Source organism: Crocodylus siamensis, chromosome 9 (genome assembly GCF_052110815.1).
Source record: "Crocodylus siamensis isolate JL-2025a chromosome 9, ASM5211081v1, whole genome shotgun sequence".
NCBI lineage: Eukaryota > Metazoa > Chordata > Crocodylia > Crocodylidae > Crocodylus > Crocodylus siamensis.
The window spans coordinates 48,162,288-48,180,140 of record NC_143403.1 but is presented as its reverse complement, the minus strand read 5'-3'; the positions used below and the strand labels follow the sequence as shown (position 1 = coordinate 48,180,140).

The 17,853-nt window shown below is 47.7% G+C and overlaps 1 protein-coding gene across 5 annotated transcripts in view; it reads left to right on the top strand.

Annotated features, from left to right (window-relative positions):
• The window catches only part of OSBP2 (oxysterol binding protein 2), a 341,188-nt gene that overhangs the window by 185,159 nt on the left and 138,176 nt on the right, over nucleotides 1-17,853 (top strand). For all 5 annotated transcript variants that reach the window (XM_090061927.1, XM_090061928.1, XM_090061929.1 and 2 more), the window contains one exon: nucleotides 16,882-17,132. In XM_090061927.1, coding sequence (XP_089918053.1) covers nucleotides 16,882-17,132 — 251 coding nt within the window. The remainder of the gene's footprint in view (nucleotides 1-16,881; nucleotides 17,133-17,853) is intronic.

Here is a 17,853-nt window from a genome sequence, read left to right as displayed (position 1 = left end):
TGGATGAGTGGCATGGAGTCTCTTCATTGGCCTGATCCAGCATGGGGTCAGTCTGTGGGTGAGCCTCTGCTTATGGGGGAGGGGGGTCATGAAGGAGGCTGGTCCACAGCACAGCCCGTGTACTGGCCAAACCCTGCATGCTGAATCCGGCCACAGTATGCCTGTGTGTCAGTGCAATCTGGCATGTGGGACCATGTCATCCATCTTGTGGGGATCCCTGTGGGTCCAGAGACTTGGTGGCAAGAGAACAGTGTCAGCATTAATTGTCACAGCTTTGGGAGCAATTAACGCTGCTACTGCTCCCTTACTGCCGAATTTCTAGACCTGTGGGGAGCCCCATGGGCCAGAAGACATAACTCTGTATGCCAAATCTGGCCTGTGGGCCAGAGGTTAAGCACCACTGCATTAGAGAACAGCTCCCTATAAGCATGTGCTTCTGGGTGTGAGCTCTAACTTTGCAGTCCTTGCCCTGGCAGCATTCCCATGGAAGTAGGATTTTGATTATGATAAGAAAAGACCGCCAATCTGCCCCATGATTGATCTGAAGCTCCAATGTAATACTGCTTCATTTGTAGTGAAACCCAAGAACCCCTAGGGATTTCAGTGCTTTGCAGGATTCCCATTGCAGAACTTCAGAGTGCAATTATAAGGAAGCTTGTCTGTCACGCACAGCTTGCTTTCCATGGGTGCCATCAGAGATTAAACTATCTGTGGTTGTCACAGATGAGAGTATCTGGATTCTTCACAGTTTGAAAACATTCCATTGCCTGCACTGTGACTGTGTCTCTGTTCTTCTACAGCTATGGTGAATCCTCTTTGATCCTTCGCTGCATAATACAAGGAAGTGACCATTCCCTTTTCTGAATTGCAGAACTGCTCTGGTTTTAGGATTAGATATCACCTTTCTTTAGTTGTTGCTGTCACATTAGTATAAGGCTACAGACAAATATACCTTTTAATTGCTTTAAAATGGGAGAGGAGCTATTGCTCAGAGCAGGCACCAATTTTTCCATGCAACTGCTAGTCTAATTGCTAAGTCTCTTGTAGCAATATGATACGAGTTAGCCCAACTGCTGTAACTTTAACCCTGAATGTAATAAGGTTCAAGTTGCAATGGTTTTGCAATACTTGTATCACTACAGAAGGATGCAGCTGTAACAATGTATATCTGCATCATTTGATATCGATCTACTTATACCTTTAGATGCTTTATAAAGATAATACATGGCACAAATGACTACATTGGATGTAAAACTTTGATGAGTCATACTCTCTGTTTACCCAACCTTTGGGAGTGCTTCCAGTGCCAGTCCTGCTGGAGAGACGTTGGGGTCTGGATGGGCATGCCAGGTACTGCTATACTGATGGGCACACCATGCCTTCTTGCTTTGCTTCAGAATCCCATTGTCAGTTCCTGCCTCAGTCAACTACCTTTGAATTGGAGCAAGTCTAACTGAGGATAGGTGAAGATCCTGTGTTTTTCATGTTAGAACTGCCCTGCATTCACTGGCCCTTCCGTGTTTTGAAAGAAGGCTGAAATTCGTAATATCCGTCTAAGACCAGCTAGTAGTCAGATATGCAGCGCAGGCTCAGAATTTGGGCCTGGTACAAAAGTAAACCACAGGTGAAAAAACTGAGGCAACCTAGGAGTTGGTCCTCCAAGAGAGACGCCCTGGTTTCTGGCCAGAGCATCTCTATGGTGCTTCTGCTGCCCTGGGTGCTGTCATGGGAAGTTAGGGACATGGGGGTGGGGGTGGTGGGCAGATGGGGGAGTGTGAGGAGTGGCAGGGGATGTCGGGGGGTGTGAGGAGTGGCAGGGGATGTGTGGTCTGTGGGTGGGTGGGTTTGTGGAGGGGCTTGAGTGGGGGCTGCCAAACACCTTCCCCCCCACCCATCCCCTGCGGTGCCAGCAATAGCTGGCAATGTACATGTGGCCCAGCTGCAGACACAGCCGGCAGCATTGTGGTACTGTGTGACCTGGGCTCTGTACATGCTGAACAGACTTGGCCCGGTCTGGCCCGCTAGCGCACTGCTTTTCCAGTCCTGTCCAAAGCCATGCACTAGCAGGCCAGGCGGAGTCTGTTCAGCATTTACGAAGTCTGGGTGTCACAGTGCCATGTCACTGCCTGCAGTCAGACCCCAGCTGAGCTGCCTGCTGCCACCAGCACCACAGAGGGCGAGTGGGAGGACAGGCTTGTGGTGGCCCCACTAGATCCCGTCCACAAAGTATGCAGCAGGACCAGTCCAGTGTGGCCGTCTAAGGTGACACTGGATCGGGATGTGTGGCTCCTAATTAAAGGTGCGCTGGCTGCGCAGCCTGGGCTAGGTTGGGCTGGCAAGGTGCATTTTCCATGAAGCTCAGGTGGCTTTGCATGGCTGCAGCCATGGTGCATTGCTGCCTGAGCCTCAGAGAAAATGTGCCCTGCTGGCCTGGCCTGGCCTGTCCCAGGCTGCACAATTAGTGTGCCTCTGCACAGGAGGTGCATGTCCCAGAGCTGCGCCTCCTGGTCCAGCACAAAGGTGTATTAGCGAGCTGCACTGGGCCAGGTCCAGCTGTGTGCCTCTTCCCTGCACACACCTAGGGTCTGGCAGCACCGCTGCTGGAGGCAGGACCTGGTCTGGCATGACAGGCAGTCCCCACAAGCGGCGCCAGCTCCCAAGTCTGAGCCTGAGTGGCTTGGAGCTGCCTGAAGGTGCACAGCATTGCACAACACCACAGCAGTACCCCTGTGATGTGGCAACACCAGCGCCGGGTGCCAGGCAGGGCTCCGGGCCCTGTGGGGAGGGGCTGTAGCCGCTTTGAGTGGGGTCTGTAGCCCCTGCAGCGGGAGGGCAGTCTGTATGCTTTGTGTGGGGAGGGTGTGCCCTGTGCGGGCAGGGGACCCACCCCACACAGTCCCCCCCACTGACCTACATCTCTGACACCCCTTTCCACCCCCCTCCTGTAAACCCCACATCCCCTCATCACACACCCATTGTCTGATTAGAACAAAAGACCTTTTGCTTTTCTTATTGTGGAAGAACATGGATTTTGGGGTATTTTAAAGCATGAATTTGGGATGCTGCTTCAGTAGTCTAGGTGGCACAAGGGGTAACGTCCCCAGAAACCAAGTGTCCAGGCCTTAGAGGCTCCTGTCTATTTGTATCTTCCGGTGGGCCTTAAGGCCCACCCATTTAACTAATAGCCCCTACGGTGTGGGGCCAAAGGGTGAAAGATTCAACTAATTTTATTTATTTGGGGGGACAACTAAGGAAAAAGCAGGGTAGTAGTGATGTGTGGGGTCAAAATGTGAAAATAGGGGCTCCGGAGGGGGACACCCAGTAGAGCTGCCGGGGCTGCACCAACAGTCCTCAAAGGCATCCAAGGAGCCAGTGGATGCTGCCCAGTGGTGCTCTGCTCAGAAATGTGCACGGATGAGTGACAGGAAAGCAGCCCTGCAGTCCCTGGGCACCTTCCTGGCCAGAGCCTCCTTCCTGGTCATGTATAGGGCCCACTTGTTCAGGGCCAGGAGGAGGTTGAGCAAGAGTTCCTGGGACTTGATGGGGTGAAATTAATCCAGAATTCATCCAGGTGGGGGGGTGAAATTCATCCAGAACCTCCTTCTGAGGTTCTGGAAGTGGAGGTGGAGGCGGAAGGGCTGCAGCCTGGCACACTTGAGCATCATGTGCGCCAGGGTATCCTTCTGCCCGCAGAAGGAGAAGGAGACTGGGGTGTCTGTGAAGCTCATCACATACATGCCCATGGCAATGGCTTAACGGAAGAGCTGCCGGCTGAGGTCTCCGCTGGTTCGTGGGATGAGGGTGGAGTACAGACTCAGCCACTGGGGTGCCCCAGCAACACCCTCACTGAGCAGGTCCCGCCACTTGGTGTCTGGGTGGAACGTGCAGCAACATGATGGATTGTGTTGCACATGAGCAGGTAAAGGTGGCAGCGATAGACGGTGGAAAAACAGACTGGTCTGGTGTCTTCTAGCTGGCTCAGGTGGTGGAGCTGGGAGTGCTGCAAGTCTGGGCGAGGTGCCGACCCCATGACAAACTCTGGTGGGCTGGAGGACATAGGGGGTGGGGACCGCCACCGTGCAGGACATGGTCAACAAATGCAAGGGCATTGGGAAGTAGGGCAGATTTCACCTCCTGGACCAGATGGCAAATTGCATGTGTTGTAGGTTAGACTCTTGTGCTGGGCCAGCGCAACATGGTCCACCCACTCCTGCTTATTGTAGTCCAGGAGGTCTCTGATACAGGTGACACCAGCCAGGATCAACCTCAGTTGCAACTGGGGCATCTCTGCTGTGGGCATCTCCAGCTGGAGTGTCCCGACGAGGGGCTCGATAAGCAGGTTGGCACGCTGGGTGACTGTTGCAGGGGACCTGGAGGTGGAGACCAGCCTCCAGGCCTGGAGGAGATCCTGGTAGAACTCTGGCAGCCCTCGCAGGTCCTGTAGGGAGAAGCCCCACAGGCTGAGGAGCTGCCAGTTGTATCGGAGCCCCTGGAAGTGGTGGAGGACGGCACGCCTCAGATTGCCCCATGCCGCATGGCTACCAACACCATAGAGCAGTCGATGCAGGGCCTGAAGGCGGAACGTCAGGACCTGGCTGCGCAGGCAAATCAGACCCTGGCCACCGTCCTGCAAGGGGAGGCTCAGGACCTCCACAGCAACCCAGTGCCATCCTGCCCAGAAAAACTCCAGTGCCCGTCTCTGGTGCTATGCTAGGACCCCCAGAAGCTCCTGAGGGCTAGTAGCCCTGAGTTGCTTACCAGGGCAGCTTTTTATACTGCTGGGGCCAGCTCAGATGCTGGTCCTGGGCTCTAGGTCCCCCTGGCTGCAGATCTGGGAGGAGCTGGGCAGGGTTATTTTGCCCCAAGTAGCACAACTTTCCCCACACCAATGTGCTTGTCTGGGCACATGCTCTGAAGCAAGAATCCCTGGGTCAAATTTGTGCCACTCCTATTTGAGGTGCTGCAAGCACATGTACCTGCATGTGTGGATACACCCTTAGAATTCTTGCTGCTGGGAAGATGCTCCCTATTGCCACTAAACATCATTGCAGTTCTTGGGTGATACACAGGGATCCTGGTTTTCTTCGATAAAAAAAAATCCCCAATTTTCAGATTATAAAATGTAACCCAAAATCCACATTTTTATGTGATCAAAATGAAACACCACTACACACACACAAACACACACACACATTAGTGGTGTTTCATTATAATCATGAAAAAATGTGGATTTTGGGTTACTTTGAAATCTGAGAAAACCAGGATTCCTGGTGATAAAGCAAATCCTACGTGCAACTATTCTGGATTCCTTTAATTAAAAAACTCTTCAGAAGGAAACTGAGCAATTATCTTTCTCAAAATTATTTTAATTACTACAGCTGTACCAGTGTATCTGTTATTGGGGGAATGCTCAGAGCTCCTATTAGACTTTACTGCAGCTTGTAGGGCAAACAAATGACTGGGAATGAGGAAAAAGGACTCCTTAAACATGTGCTTCTGGGACTGTCTTGTTAGTGAGCCATTGAATTAACAAGACCTCAGGGTAAAACAGGATGGAGTCAACCTGGGAAAAGATAGGTCTGGCTGCATTAATGTTTTGGCTTGGATAAGATCTCAGTCTGCCTCTTGGTGAAAAAGGAGGTGTGTAAAAGCATTCTTAACCCTCTCTATGTCTTCCAAACTGGGGATGATATACAGGGAACAAGTTCTCTGATCCACTCTGCTCCAACTTCTGCATTGTCCATTTAACAAGATACACAGAACAAGTGTGAGAAGTAGGACTGAAAGAAGGGAAGGTGATGAGAAATTCATGAAAGAAAGATCAGATGTGAGAAGATATGGAAACTGATCAATGTAAACAATTGTTAATAACAGCTTCACATAAAAACAAACAGTTCATTAGTTACAGCCAGCCTGATGCATCTGTCAGTCTGGGATTGCATTTGGCTGAGGCAGTGTTTGAGAGAAAAAACTTTAAATGAAATTGTCCTGCACTCACTAAAGAGCACATTTCTAGTCCAGTATTCAGTCATACTCCCAGGTGCTATCTTTATTAGTAGTAAGAGTTTACTACTGAAATCTTGTCCCTATTAAAGTCAGTGGGGAAAATGCCTTGAATAGAATGAGGCTTTCACTGTCTTTGTATTTCCAGACAAAAAGCTGTGTTAAGACAGAGTAAAGGGTGAACACAGATATAAATATCTTAACCTTATTTCTGGTATGTAGTGGTGCAGTGCACTGACTGTACAATTATGTTTTAAGTATTTTAGTGTTTGTGGTAGCAGGTAGACTAAAGTGCTTTCTTTTTTTCCTCCTTTGTGTCGTCATTGTAGGGTAGTGTTAAGATTGTTTGGGTGCTTTAGTTGATATTCCTTGTCTTGTTTGGATATTTTTAGTTTAACTGCATTTCCTGGGAATAATGCTTACTTTGGGGATAATTACATGTAATGGTTTTTATTCCTGACCTTGCTAATTTAAATCATTGCATAGAACAGGTGGGTTTTCTGCATGTTCTGGATGCCATGATTAAACTCCTATCTGTTGGGAGTAAGGATTCTTTTTGTTTTTTCACTTCCAGTGCCAGGCTCTGGGTGGGGTTACAGATTACCTTTCAACTATCACAAAGGCACTTAAAACAGAGGAATTCACCCCTTAATGGGTGTTAACCTGTGCTACATACACTCTACACTCTATATGCTCTAAAGCTATGCCAGTTCACACAAAGGTTAGTTCTGTTATGTTTTACTGTGACGGGGGGAAAACTCGAGGCTAGGTCACAAGTCGGCCTGCCCACCTGCTTAGGGCAGTCTGCCCTAACTCGCTTGCCACGACTTTAATGTTAATATGATATAATAAGTGGGAGGCTGCCCTTACATTACCCAGATGACAGGGGGTGCTATCCATGGCTCCATACCTTCCCTACACTGTGGCCCATGCCTTGCAGATGGCATTCAGATTACATTTGCTCCCCAGTCTGTGGCCTGAGCAAACTCAGTCCCATTGTTGGCCTCTTGCTTGCACACTCCTTCACATTGCCCCCCTCTTATAGGGGCCTCTTCAAGCTGCCATGGCAGCCCTACTCAATATGCCCCTAGTGCAGCCCTTCAAGCCACCCTCTGCAGCCCTACTCTGCACCCTAGATCATGCAGTCCTTCAGGCACTCTGCTGCACCCTACTCTGCACAGGCCCTCAGCATAACCCTGTGCCCCTTGGGGCCTCTGAATGTCACACTATGGTCCTTGGGGTCTTCTACCATAATGCGGGGGAAGGGGCTAGAACATGGGTCGCGTAATACCTAGATGAATGCCCTAACTATTGGCCTAAAACAGGGAGAGCCATATTCCTCTTGAGTGCCCTAACCGCCAGGCTGTTCGTCTTAAACAGGAGGATTTCCTTTTTAGCCCTCTGCCACCTGCTTGCTGTTGGGTTTTGCCTAACTACAATTTTATGATGTACCTGACATTATTTATGAACCTGGATGAGTACACAGCACCATGCCAGCACACAGTCTTCGCAAGTAGTCCTTATCCTCTTTGTAATATCCTTTCATGTATTTGAAGCCTGTTATCACATCCAGTCTTCTCTTCTACAAACTAAATAATTCCAGTTCTTTCAACCTTCCCTTAAAAGTCATCAATCTAGATCTCTAATAATTTTAGTTGCTCTCCACTAAATTCTTGAACACAGTGCTCCTAGTGAAGCTGCACCGGTGCCAAATACATTGAAAGAATCGATTCTTGTGTAACAGGCAAGTAACTTATTTTAATACATTCCCATATATCATTGGCTTTGTTTTGTGCACCAGTGGTACATTGTTGATCTGTATTGAGTTTATAACTATTGCTTGATACTGATTCCCTATCCAGCTATAACCCTATTCTGACCTCTCTTTTGGGGGAAGTTTATTGATTGGAGGGTTGCCTGACAGGTCTGGGTGCATTTGGAAGCCATTGGATTCCTGGACCCATATCAGTCTGATTTTCATCCTTGAAAAAATGTAGAAACTGTGTTTGTGGCTTTGGTTGAAGATCTTTGCCTGGAGATTAAGAAGGGAAACACACCTTGCTGATCTTACTAATTCTTCCAGAGGCTTTAGGTACAGTTGGTCATGCAGTGCTGTTAAAACATTTACGTGATCTGGTGGGTACTTATGAGATCACTTTACATTGTTTCCATTCTTTCCTAGCAGAGTGGTGACGGACAAGTGCTTGTCATTGCCTTGCAACCTTTCCTTTGGGGTCTTCCAGGGCTCCATTTTGTTGCCTTGCCTGTTCAATGTGTACATGAGGCTGCTGAGCAAGACTGTGGAGAGATTTAGACTGAGATGCCATCAGTATGCTGATGACACCCAACTCTGCCTCTGTCTGTCATCTGATCCAGATCTCAATTTCAGTCCTTTCTGGGTGCCTGGCTGTGGTTGGAAAATGAGTGTGGCTGCACCAGTTGAAACTGAATCAAAATAGAAGTAATGGTGCTGGATAGACTGCTTGCCTTGGAGGGGATAGGGACACTTGTCACTGATGGAGTTCAGCCTCCTCTGGCTACTCAGGTTTGTAGCATTGGGGTGTGCCTGGATCCTATTGCTGTGCCTGGATCTTCAGGTGACAGCAGTGGCTAGGAGTGACTTTCACCAACTCCATCTGATGAGATGGCTGTGAGCCTACCTTTCAGATTCAGATCTGTCCACCATCATCTATGCTTTTGTCACCTCAAGGCTAGACTACTGCAGTGCAGTCTATATAGGGCTGCCCTTGCAGACTGTCTAGAAACTGCTGATGGTACAGAATGCAGTGGCTCATCTCTGATGAGGGTGTGTCACCTGAGCACATAACTCCAGTGCTCTGTAACCTGCAAGGACCTGCTAGCTTTCTGGGTGCAATTCAAATGCTGGTTTTGACTGTAAGGGCCTAATTAGCCTGGGTCCTACAAACTAAAGGACTTTCATCACAATCCTTAAGGTCAGCCAAAAACAACCTTTTGCAGGTGCCATCAGTGCACAGAGTCTACTTGGCAAAAAAATCATGGGACGTTATTCTCACCCAACTCTGGAACTCTCTTTCCTGCAGTCTGGTAGAGAGCAAGTGTAGACATTTATTGGAAGCACTTTGAGACCTTCCTATTCAGGCAGGTGTTTAGCAAGCAAAGCTAGTCTAGGACATTGTTTAGTGGCTTTCTTTTTTTTTTTCTCTTGTTTTATAAACATTTTCCTGTTTTATGAGTTATTCTGTTCCCCTCTGGTAAGATGGCCTGAGACAAGCATAAAATCAAATAAATAGTTAAATAAAATTGCAAATCTTTTTCTGCATTTCTGCAACCTAACCAGCTGTTCTCCAATTTGTATTTGTTCATTTGCTTGTTCCATCCCAAGTGCAGGACTTCATCTTTGTAAGTACTGAATTTCATTTGATTAATTTCTGGCCATTTTTCCTGTTTGCAAAATTCATTCTGAATCCTAATCTTATCTCCAAGATTTTTGCTACCCCACCCACCTTGATATTATCTGCAAATTTGCCAAGTGTGCACTCACTTCTGTCCTCTAAATTAGGGGTTCCCAACCCTTGGACTGTGGCCCGGTACCGGGCTAGAAAAGGGTCGGCTGCCAGTCTGCAGGAAGGTCAGCTGCTGGACCAGAAGTGACTGTGAACCGGCAAACCATGGCCCCACAGAGAGGCTGCGACTCCTCCCGCAGGGCCTGCGGCAGCAGTTTGGCTGCCCCCCTGCCTGGGGGCGGAACTAGCTTTACCCATGTTCTGGCCGGAAATTCTGGCTGCGGGGCTCTGCATGGTGGTCTGCAGTTTGCCAGACCATAGCTGCTTCCGGTCTGCAATTTGCTGGGCTGTGGCATAAAAAGGTTCGGTATCGCTGCTTTAAATTATTAAGAAGCTATTTAACAGTACTGGACCCAAGACAGACTCCTGGGGAACTCCGCTTGATAACCTCCTTCCAATTGGTCGCTGAAACATTGACGACACCTCTTTGAAGATTCAGTCAGTTGTATGCTCATCTTATTATAATTTTATCCAGACTATATTTCTTTAGCTTACTAGTGAGATGTGTCATGGAGACCATTTTGAGAGCCTTGTGGAAGTCAAGGTAATATAACATCCACTGCTGTCCCGTCAGAAGATGCTCTCATTGTCTAGCTTGAATTAAAGAGCCTCCCTTGAAATTGCAGCCCAGCTACAGTGGGTTGAAAACCCATTTTTTAAATTGAGCAAATTGGCTCTAGGAGCCACAGAATGGGGACAAACATGGAAGCCTGTAACTTAGTTGTAAAGCATTATTGCCATGCTAATAATATCCAGCAACTTTAGGGCAGCCCATTAGGCAGACAGATGCATTGTATAACTTGCCCTTCCCACAGACACCTCCTGCAGGCTTTCAGGCCGTTTTCAGAGCTGCTTTGTTCATCCTTCAGTGCTCCTTTGCTGCTCTTTTGTACTTAATTCGCAACAGGTTATTGATGAATGACTTTTGAATCTATGAGTTTGTGTAGGGTAGCTATGAGCTCCATTATATCCAGCTCTTATGCAAGACAGAAGAAAAAGAAATAGTCCTCATCTAAACTAACCAGCCTGAACAGAACACTATCACAACTGTCCTGTTGGCCCAGGTGCTTTTTCTTGGCAAAAAAGGATCACATTCTGCCATGCATATACTGCTTCTGCAAGTCAGCGTAGTGATCAGAAAGCTGGCAGATGCTAGCTTTGCTAGATTCACATCATATGTACAGAGCTGAGCACATATAGGATGCATTCTTTTATTTATTCCCTCCATTAATCTATACAGTTGCTTGACACACTCACAGCCTCTCCGCATCCCATCCCTACACAGTCAGAGGCCTACTCTCAGGCTAAAATCACTCCAAGGGTGATCCTCAGGCTCCACCATGAGCCTACCCACCAGCTTGCTCTCTTGGCTCTCTACTCTCAGGTTCTGGCTTTCAGGTCCCAGCTGTCTGCCTGTCTCTAGCTCCTCTCCCTAGGAGCCTAACTCCCCATTCTGATTCTTTCTGGAAGTGGATTTCTCTGGCTCCTCTTTCTGAGAGCCTTTTAGCTTCCAGATAGCTAATTAACTCTCAGCTAGCTTCATTGCCTAGGCAGCCTGCAGTCACCCCTTACTGCCAATGGCTGGGCTGTAACCTTTGGAAGCGGGCAAGCTGTTTTTACACTGCTGCACATCACATGAGTAGGGATCTCCGTAAATCACTGAGGAAGTGCCCCCTGTCATGGTTCCTTCAAGTTTTTCTGTTTTGCTGCTCTCCCCCACCCCGCTCCTGATTGACAGATTGTGCTGCTGATTGTTGGGGATATGAAAACTATGCTGCGGTTTTTGCCTCCCTGCCAGTCAGCAGCAAGTGGCGAGGCCACTGGGGCCTGGCGATGGAGAGGCAAAGACCATGGCATATTTAAAACCACAGTTTTCACTTTTGCAGTGATCAGTGGCAAAAGGCCCAGCTGGTGGGGCTTCTCCACCAATGGGGGGTGGCAAAATAAAAAAGTAACGGAGCTGCTGTGGAGGCACTTTCTCTGTGATTTATGGAGATCCCTACTCATGAGATATTTCTTCTTTTATGTCCAAAAGAAGTGATACATTCAAAGGGAATGTGTCATGGATTGCTTTGATATACAAAAAAATCTGTTTTTGGTGGGGTGATTGTATCCCCAGCAGGAAGGTTAATTCTCATTAACCTTCTGGTGCAGTGGCTGGTTTGTGAGGTGTGTGTTCAGCTAGTGCTGCTGCAGATAGCAGCCTGCTTTCACTGGCATACAGGGAAAGGCAGGCCTTTCTCAAAAGTTGGTTCCTCTAATTGGTATTTTTCCTGAGGTGTTCCTGTTCCTCCCATTCATCTGCTGCAGTGTCTAATGAAGCCTTGTGCCTCCTGTGGTTGAATCGCCACTTGTTCTTTCCCAGGGAACAATTTTGATAGCTAGAAAACATGAGCCTAGCTCAGTTTAAGCTTTGTATTTTTATGGGCATAGCTAGTTAGAGACTGGATTAAAGCCAAGAAAATGCTAACTGCTTTGAGGTTTTGAATCAATACTCTTCTCTCACCTCCACCACGGATTTCAGTTCAGATACTGACAGCATCTTAGATATTGAGGTACTTTCAGTCATGGGTTTTCTGACAGGAGTCCAGATACCTGAGGCAACATGTTAGTCTCAATCAAAGCTGCCAGCCATGTCACTGTAACTGCCTACCCCTGTGAAAGCACGCTCCTTCCTGCTTTGCTGGGCATTTGGGATGATCTTCTAGCCCCCTGGAACTAGTTGGTTCATAATGCTGATTCTCAACCAGGATCTAATTCAGCCAGCATATAGGAAGGCTGACAAATAAAATACTTTGCTACTCAGCCAATAGGCAGAGAGGCTGGTTGACTTGACTTGTATTGGGTTTGAGTTGGTTAGGGAACAAGGTAATAAGAAAATAAAGTAGTTAAGTAAAGAAGTCCCTCGTGACCCAGCATTGGATCCATCTACTGATTTTGTTTCTCCATCTCTGATAGATTTCTGTTGTTATTCCACCAGCCAAAACACAAAATCTTGTATAATCCCTATTGGTATATGTCTCCATCATATCTGTTCACTGGGCAGTGGAAAGTAGCCCAGACAGTCCCACCTGGTCTCATTTTCCTGGTTGTTTTATGTGTCCTGGCCTGTTTCCGAAACCCAGATCAGACAATGTCTTAAGCTCCAATGCTCTTGACATGTTGCGTGACTGACAGTTGACATCAGTGTCATCAGCAGCTCCTCCTTTCTCCTGCCGTACTCAAATCTCCTTTGACTAGTTGTTTACCTTTCTTGTGACTGTTTCAGGGATGATATTCTGCTTAGTGGTACAAACACTAGCATTGATTTTCTTTGCCTTCAGTAGCCATGGTACATTCTTCCCCTGTAGCCTTGTTAATTGGTTCTCACGTTCATGGTCTGATTCTGTGCCATGGATCAAATCAGAGGACCCTTTAATCACTCCAAATCAATTTGGAAAGATTTGGCAATTCGGGCATAGACACAGCTTTAAATGTTTTTTCTATGTACCTCTAGGTACCAGGCAGCTCGTAAATGCTGCAATGCAGGGGCACATGGAGTGTCCCACAGCAGCACAGGGGGCTCCCCAGCGTGCTTGGCAGCAGACCCGGAAATGGAGCAGAAACTCCCCCCCCAGTTTGGCGACTGGTGCCTCCTGGGTCTGGGGGAGCACCCAGGGTCCCCCTGCAGCCAATTGCCAAGTTGGCGGGATTCAGGGGGACCCCCAGCGTGCTCCTGGCAGACCCGGAAGTGGACTGGAAGTACTTCTGGTCCACTTCTGGGTTCGCGACTGAGCAATGCAGGGGGTCCCCTGCCACACTCCTATGGGACGCTCCATCCACCCCAGCATTGCTGCGTTCACAAGCTGTGTCCAGTACCTTGAGGCATGTAGAAAAAACATTTAAAGCTGTGTTTATGTCCGAATTGCTGATTCTCTGAATCAGCATCGAAACTTCAGGTTCGGATTCGTCCATATCGAATCAGGGACAGTGATCTGAATCAACGATCAAATCGCTGCCCCCAATTCAGGCCGAATTTGAATCCAAATTGAATAGGGCCTGTTTTGCACACCCCTAATAGATTCAGTTTGTCCACTTGCTGGTATTTTCCTCCTCCTTCATTTCTGCTTTGCTTCACACCTACCTTGGTGGTCTTTTTCTTGTTCCAGTTTGCAGTGCTCCTTGCACATTTGTCAAGTTGTGAAATCTGGGATGTATCAAAAGATCACCATTCCCTGTAGGAGAACAGAGGAGAGGGAGAACTACTAGATTGTTCCTGTCGACCCTAGCACTGAACTGACAATGTAAGCCAAGCTTTTATCACTACACACCTGTGTAACTGGCTCTGAATTGCAGCACAACACACTCCTCAGTATGTTGCTGCCTCATCTTCATTAGCACTTGGAGCTAATAGTTCTTTTATGGTATCCAAATTGCTCTGACTCCTGGGTTAGAAACATGGCTTGAGTGTTATTAAACCAAGGGTTGTTTCCTCTTCAGTTTCTTTACCTACCCAAGAGCTGTAGAATCAATATGGTGTTATTGAATGATGACTAAATATCCATCTCAATAAAACTGTATGATTTTGAAAAGTGTTATAAATAAACTAGGAGTAAAGAAATCACCCATTTATTAGACATGCTGGCAGGAGCAGCTAGGCCTTTTATTCTGGTACAGAAAGCCCAATGTGCTGGTGCATTCATCCTTCCCCAGCTGTCATTGAGGTACCTTCGAGGTCTCTCATCACCAGGGTGGTGTCTGTCTTGTAATTTAAGAATCATGTGACATCACACATTACATCCACTGTCTTTTCCTTTCTCATTACCTCTTTGCTTTGCCACAGTGGTGATGCATAGGGGATGCACGAGGGTGCATGCGCACCCCCTGAGAGCACTGGTGCACCCCCTGACAGCCACGCTCCCCCACTTAGGCGACAGGCACAGGGCAGGCAGGCAGGAGCACCGGTGCCCTCCCTGCGAGTGCTGGCTGGGGAGTGGGAGTGCTGGATGAAGTGCTGTGGCTGCTCCTGGGAGCGCTGCAGCTGCTTCCCAGGTGAGATTGGCTGTGCCGCCACCCCTCCCCCACCCCCCTGCCCCGTCGCTGACTGTTCGCAGGGGGTGGGCACATGCCCCCCCAACTGAGGTGGGACCAGTCGCCCATGCTTTGCCAGGTGGAGAAGGTGCAAGAAAGCAGGCAGCAAGCTCTGCATTCACTTCCAGCACTTTTTCATTTGCCTGGTAGGCGTGAGAACAATTAACTGTGGAAAGGCAAAGGGTTTCTTAGGGTGAAATCCTTTAGTGAACCAACTGCATAGTTGATATAAAGTTAAACAAGCCTTCAAATGCAAGACCTTCTTCAGTAGGTCATTCATTTGAAAGGGGAGGGGAAGGGACTTTAAAAAGCAGTGTTGCCAACTCTCATGATTTTTGGTGGTCTTAAAGTTTATGCTTTGGGAACGTGAAAAACTTAGCTCTTTCATTTATTTTTATATATAAATGAAAGAGTTATGTGTGTATATATAAATATATATTAAAAAAGAGCTAAGTTTCTCACATTCCTGAAGCATATATTTTAAGAACAATGCCAAAAATCACGAGAGTTGGCAATACTGAAAAGGTTTCCTGCGGTGTGATCGGCCTCCTCAGTTGAGGGGGCTGGCTGGGATCTGGGGTGCAGCCACTCCTGCAGCACCACTTGCTTCTGCACACCCCCTTTTTCAAAATCCTAGATCTGCCCATCGGTATGGGGGCAGAGCAGGGGGATGTAGATTGCTCCAAGTGAAATGGAAGCCCAAAAGACTCCTGTCACAAAGCCTTGTCTGTCTCAGAAGTTAGCATTTATTGTCATTGTGCTACTTGTGAGCATTGCAACATTGGGCCCTCTGGCTCTCCAGACGAACCTTCCCTAGTGCAGTAGTAGAGCCATGGGAAGGTGACTTGGTGATGTGGTAAGGCATGCACTGAAAGACAGCATGGTAGCTGTGTACACAATTGAGTCTATTTTTAATAATACAGTAATAGCCAAAATGCATGTGTTTCTTTGACAGGTAGGTACTAACATGTTTAGGAACCACTCCTGTAGCTCTCTGCAGCAGAATGAGTGCTTTCAGCCCGCTTTAGGAACGATTTTTTGCCAGTTCCCTTGTGCCTTCTCAGAATGTCTTATATTCCCAGCATTTAGGTTCATTGCACTTCACTCCAGGGGAGGGAGCATGACCATTTTTTTAAATGACTGCATTACCCTGCCTATGCATTATTTTAATCACACAGTGCTTTTGAGTTGCAAGGTAGCCATTATCTTTGTATTTTAGTGATGTTGGACACCTATGTTTTCCCTTCAATGGTCCCTGAAAGTTTTGCTGTTGTAAATATTAAAAGATATTTCCTTTCATGTTGACATTAATGGAAGTCACTCCTCCCTCCCCAGTGTCAGCTGCTGCTGCTAAAGCAAGGTCTGCTATACAAAGCATGATAGCCCCTCAGCAGCTTAGCTTGACATGTAACCTCCCCTCTCTGTGTGCAGCAGCCACCTGCCAGCTCTCTACCTGTTCTCCAGCTGAGGCAGGAGAAGGGAAGGGAAAAGCTGGTAATGGACATGGAAGAACCTTCACTGGAATCGAGGATTTTGAGACATACCCTTAGAAAACTTAAGAGATGAGCCTCGTATGTACATCTCTCTAAAAACCTGCAGCATTCAGCAGAGGGTGATTGCTTTTTCTGTAAAATGTTTAAAGCTACCTACACAGTTAAATAGAGACAGAGCAGGAAACGAGCAGCGAGAGGGGGAAAGCCTGAGATGGTGCAGACCAGGATGGGGGTTTAAATCCCTCCCTAATCAGAGCATCCTGCCGGGGCTCATCAGCAGGAGTCTATAGGTTGGTTTAAAAGTTCTGTGGAAAGGCTGCTATTCTCTTCTGATTTCACCAGATCTTTTCCAAAAAGGTCATTTCCCTTTGGAATACAGGGCTTTCAGAGCCCACTTACTGGCTTAGTTTATGCCAGGGTGTATTTACGCTGCAAGACAAAGATGTGATCGCAGCTTTTGTAGACAGGTAAGACCGCTTTAAATGGACTTACTCTGGCGTTGGTACCAGAACAGCTGCACTGGTACAGGCTCCAGCCACTGAGTGCTTCCCCCGGGCTCCTATCTGGGTTGTGCAGCTCAAGCTTTTTGGGAAGAACAGCACGGAGGCAGTTGCTCCCTGTGCCCCATCTGAATTGTTGGAAGAGCTGGCACGCAGCATAATCAAGGAGGTCTTGATTCACTTTTTGTGCACAGCCTGACTTCATGGTTTAGTACAGTCCAGTGGTAACCATGGAAACCATTTTTTCTCCACTCCCATCCCCCTTTACAGATGACTCTGGTGATGAGGAACCAGCCTCTCAATCTGACAAGAGTGAACTGCACAGCACTCTGAAAACCCTCTCGAGTAAACTGGAGGATCTAAGCACATGCAACGATCTTATAGCTAAACATGGAGCGGCTCTCCAGAGGTCCCTGAGTGAGCTGGAGAACCTGAAGCTGCCTGCAGAGAGCGGAGAGAAGATCAAAGCTGTGAATGAGCGAGCTACCCTATTCAGAATCACCTCCAATGCTATGATCAATGTAAGTGAGGAGCTAGCTGCTCTTTGTCGTTCTTGAACTGTCTTGGAAATACTGAGTATAGTTGGGGTCGGAGCAGGAGTGTAGCTTGCCCATGGTCTGTGCCTCACCAGTCAGTTAATAGCTGTGTGTCAGGTAAACTTTGTGTCTGTGTGTGCATGTATGTCAGGTAAACTTTGTGTCTGGGTGTGCATGTGTATGCTCCGGTATTTGATTTTGAAGCAGATGGGCAAATATTTGCTCCTTGCATTTCCACCCTCTCCTAATACATGGAGTAACCCCAACCCCCACACCCCTTCTCTCCCCCAATCCCATTTCCACTTCCTGGCACAGCTGGTCACAGAAGAGGAAAGAATAAAAAAGCTGTTATTTTTGGGTACCTCTGGGAAGCAGCCTGGAGTTTAGTTAAAGCTCAGACACATTTCATTCTGTCAGCCCTGTGATGATTAAGCTGAAGAGGATTCTACCTTATAAAAGTCACAAAAAAGAGGAAGGGCTTCTTCATGGTCCATGGTGTAATGTGTACATGTAACCATTCATAACTGCTGCGATAGAGGCTAGATGCGCTGAGTCTGCACAAGCCCTTACAGTGTCCTTGTAGCAAGCCACAAGCTTGCATTATAATGTGCTGGTGAGCTAGCCCCTTGGGAACAGGCAGTTTGCCATCTAGCTAGCTTGGTAACATAGGGGTTGAGGTACTGTGGGCTGTTCTGTGCTGCAAATT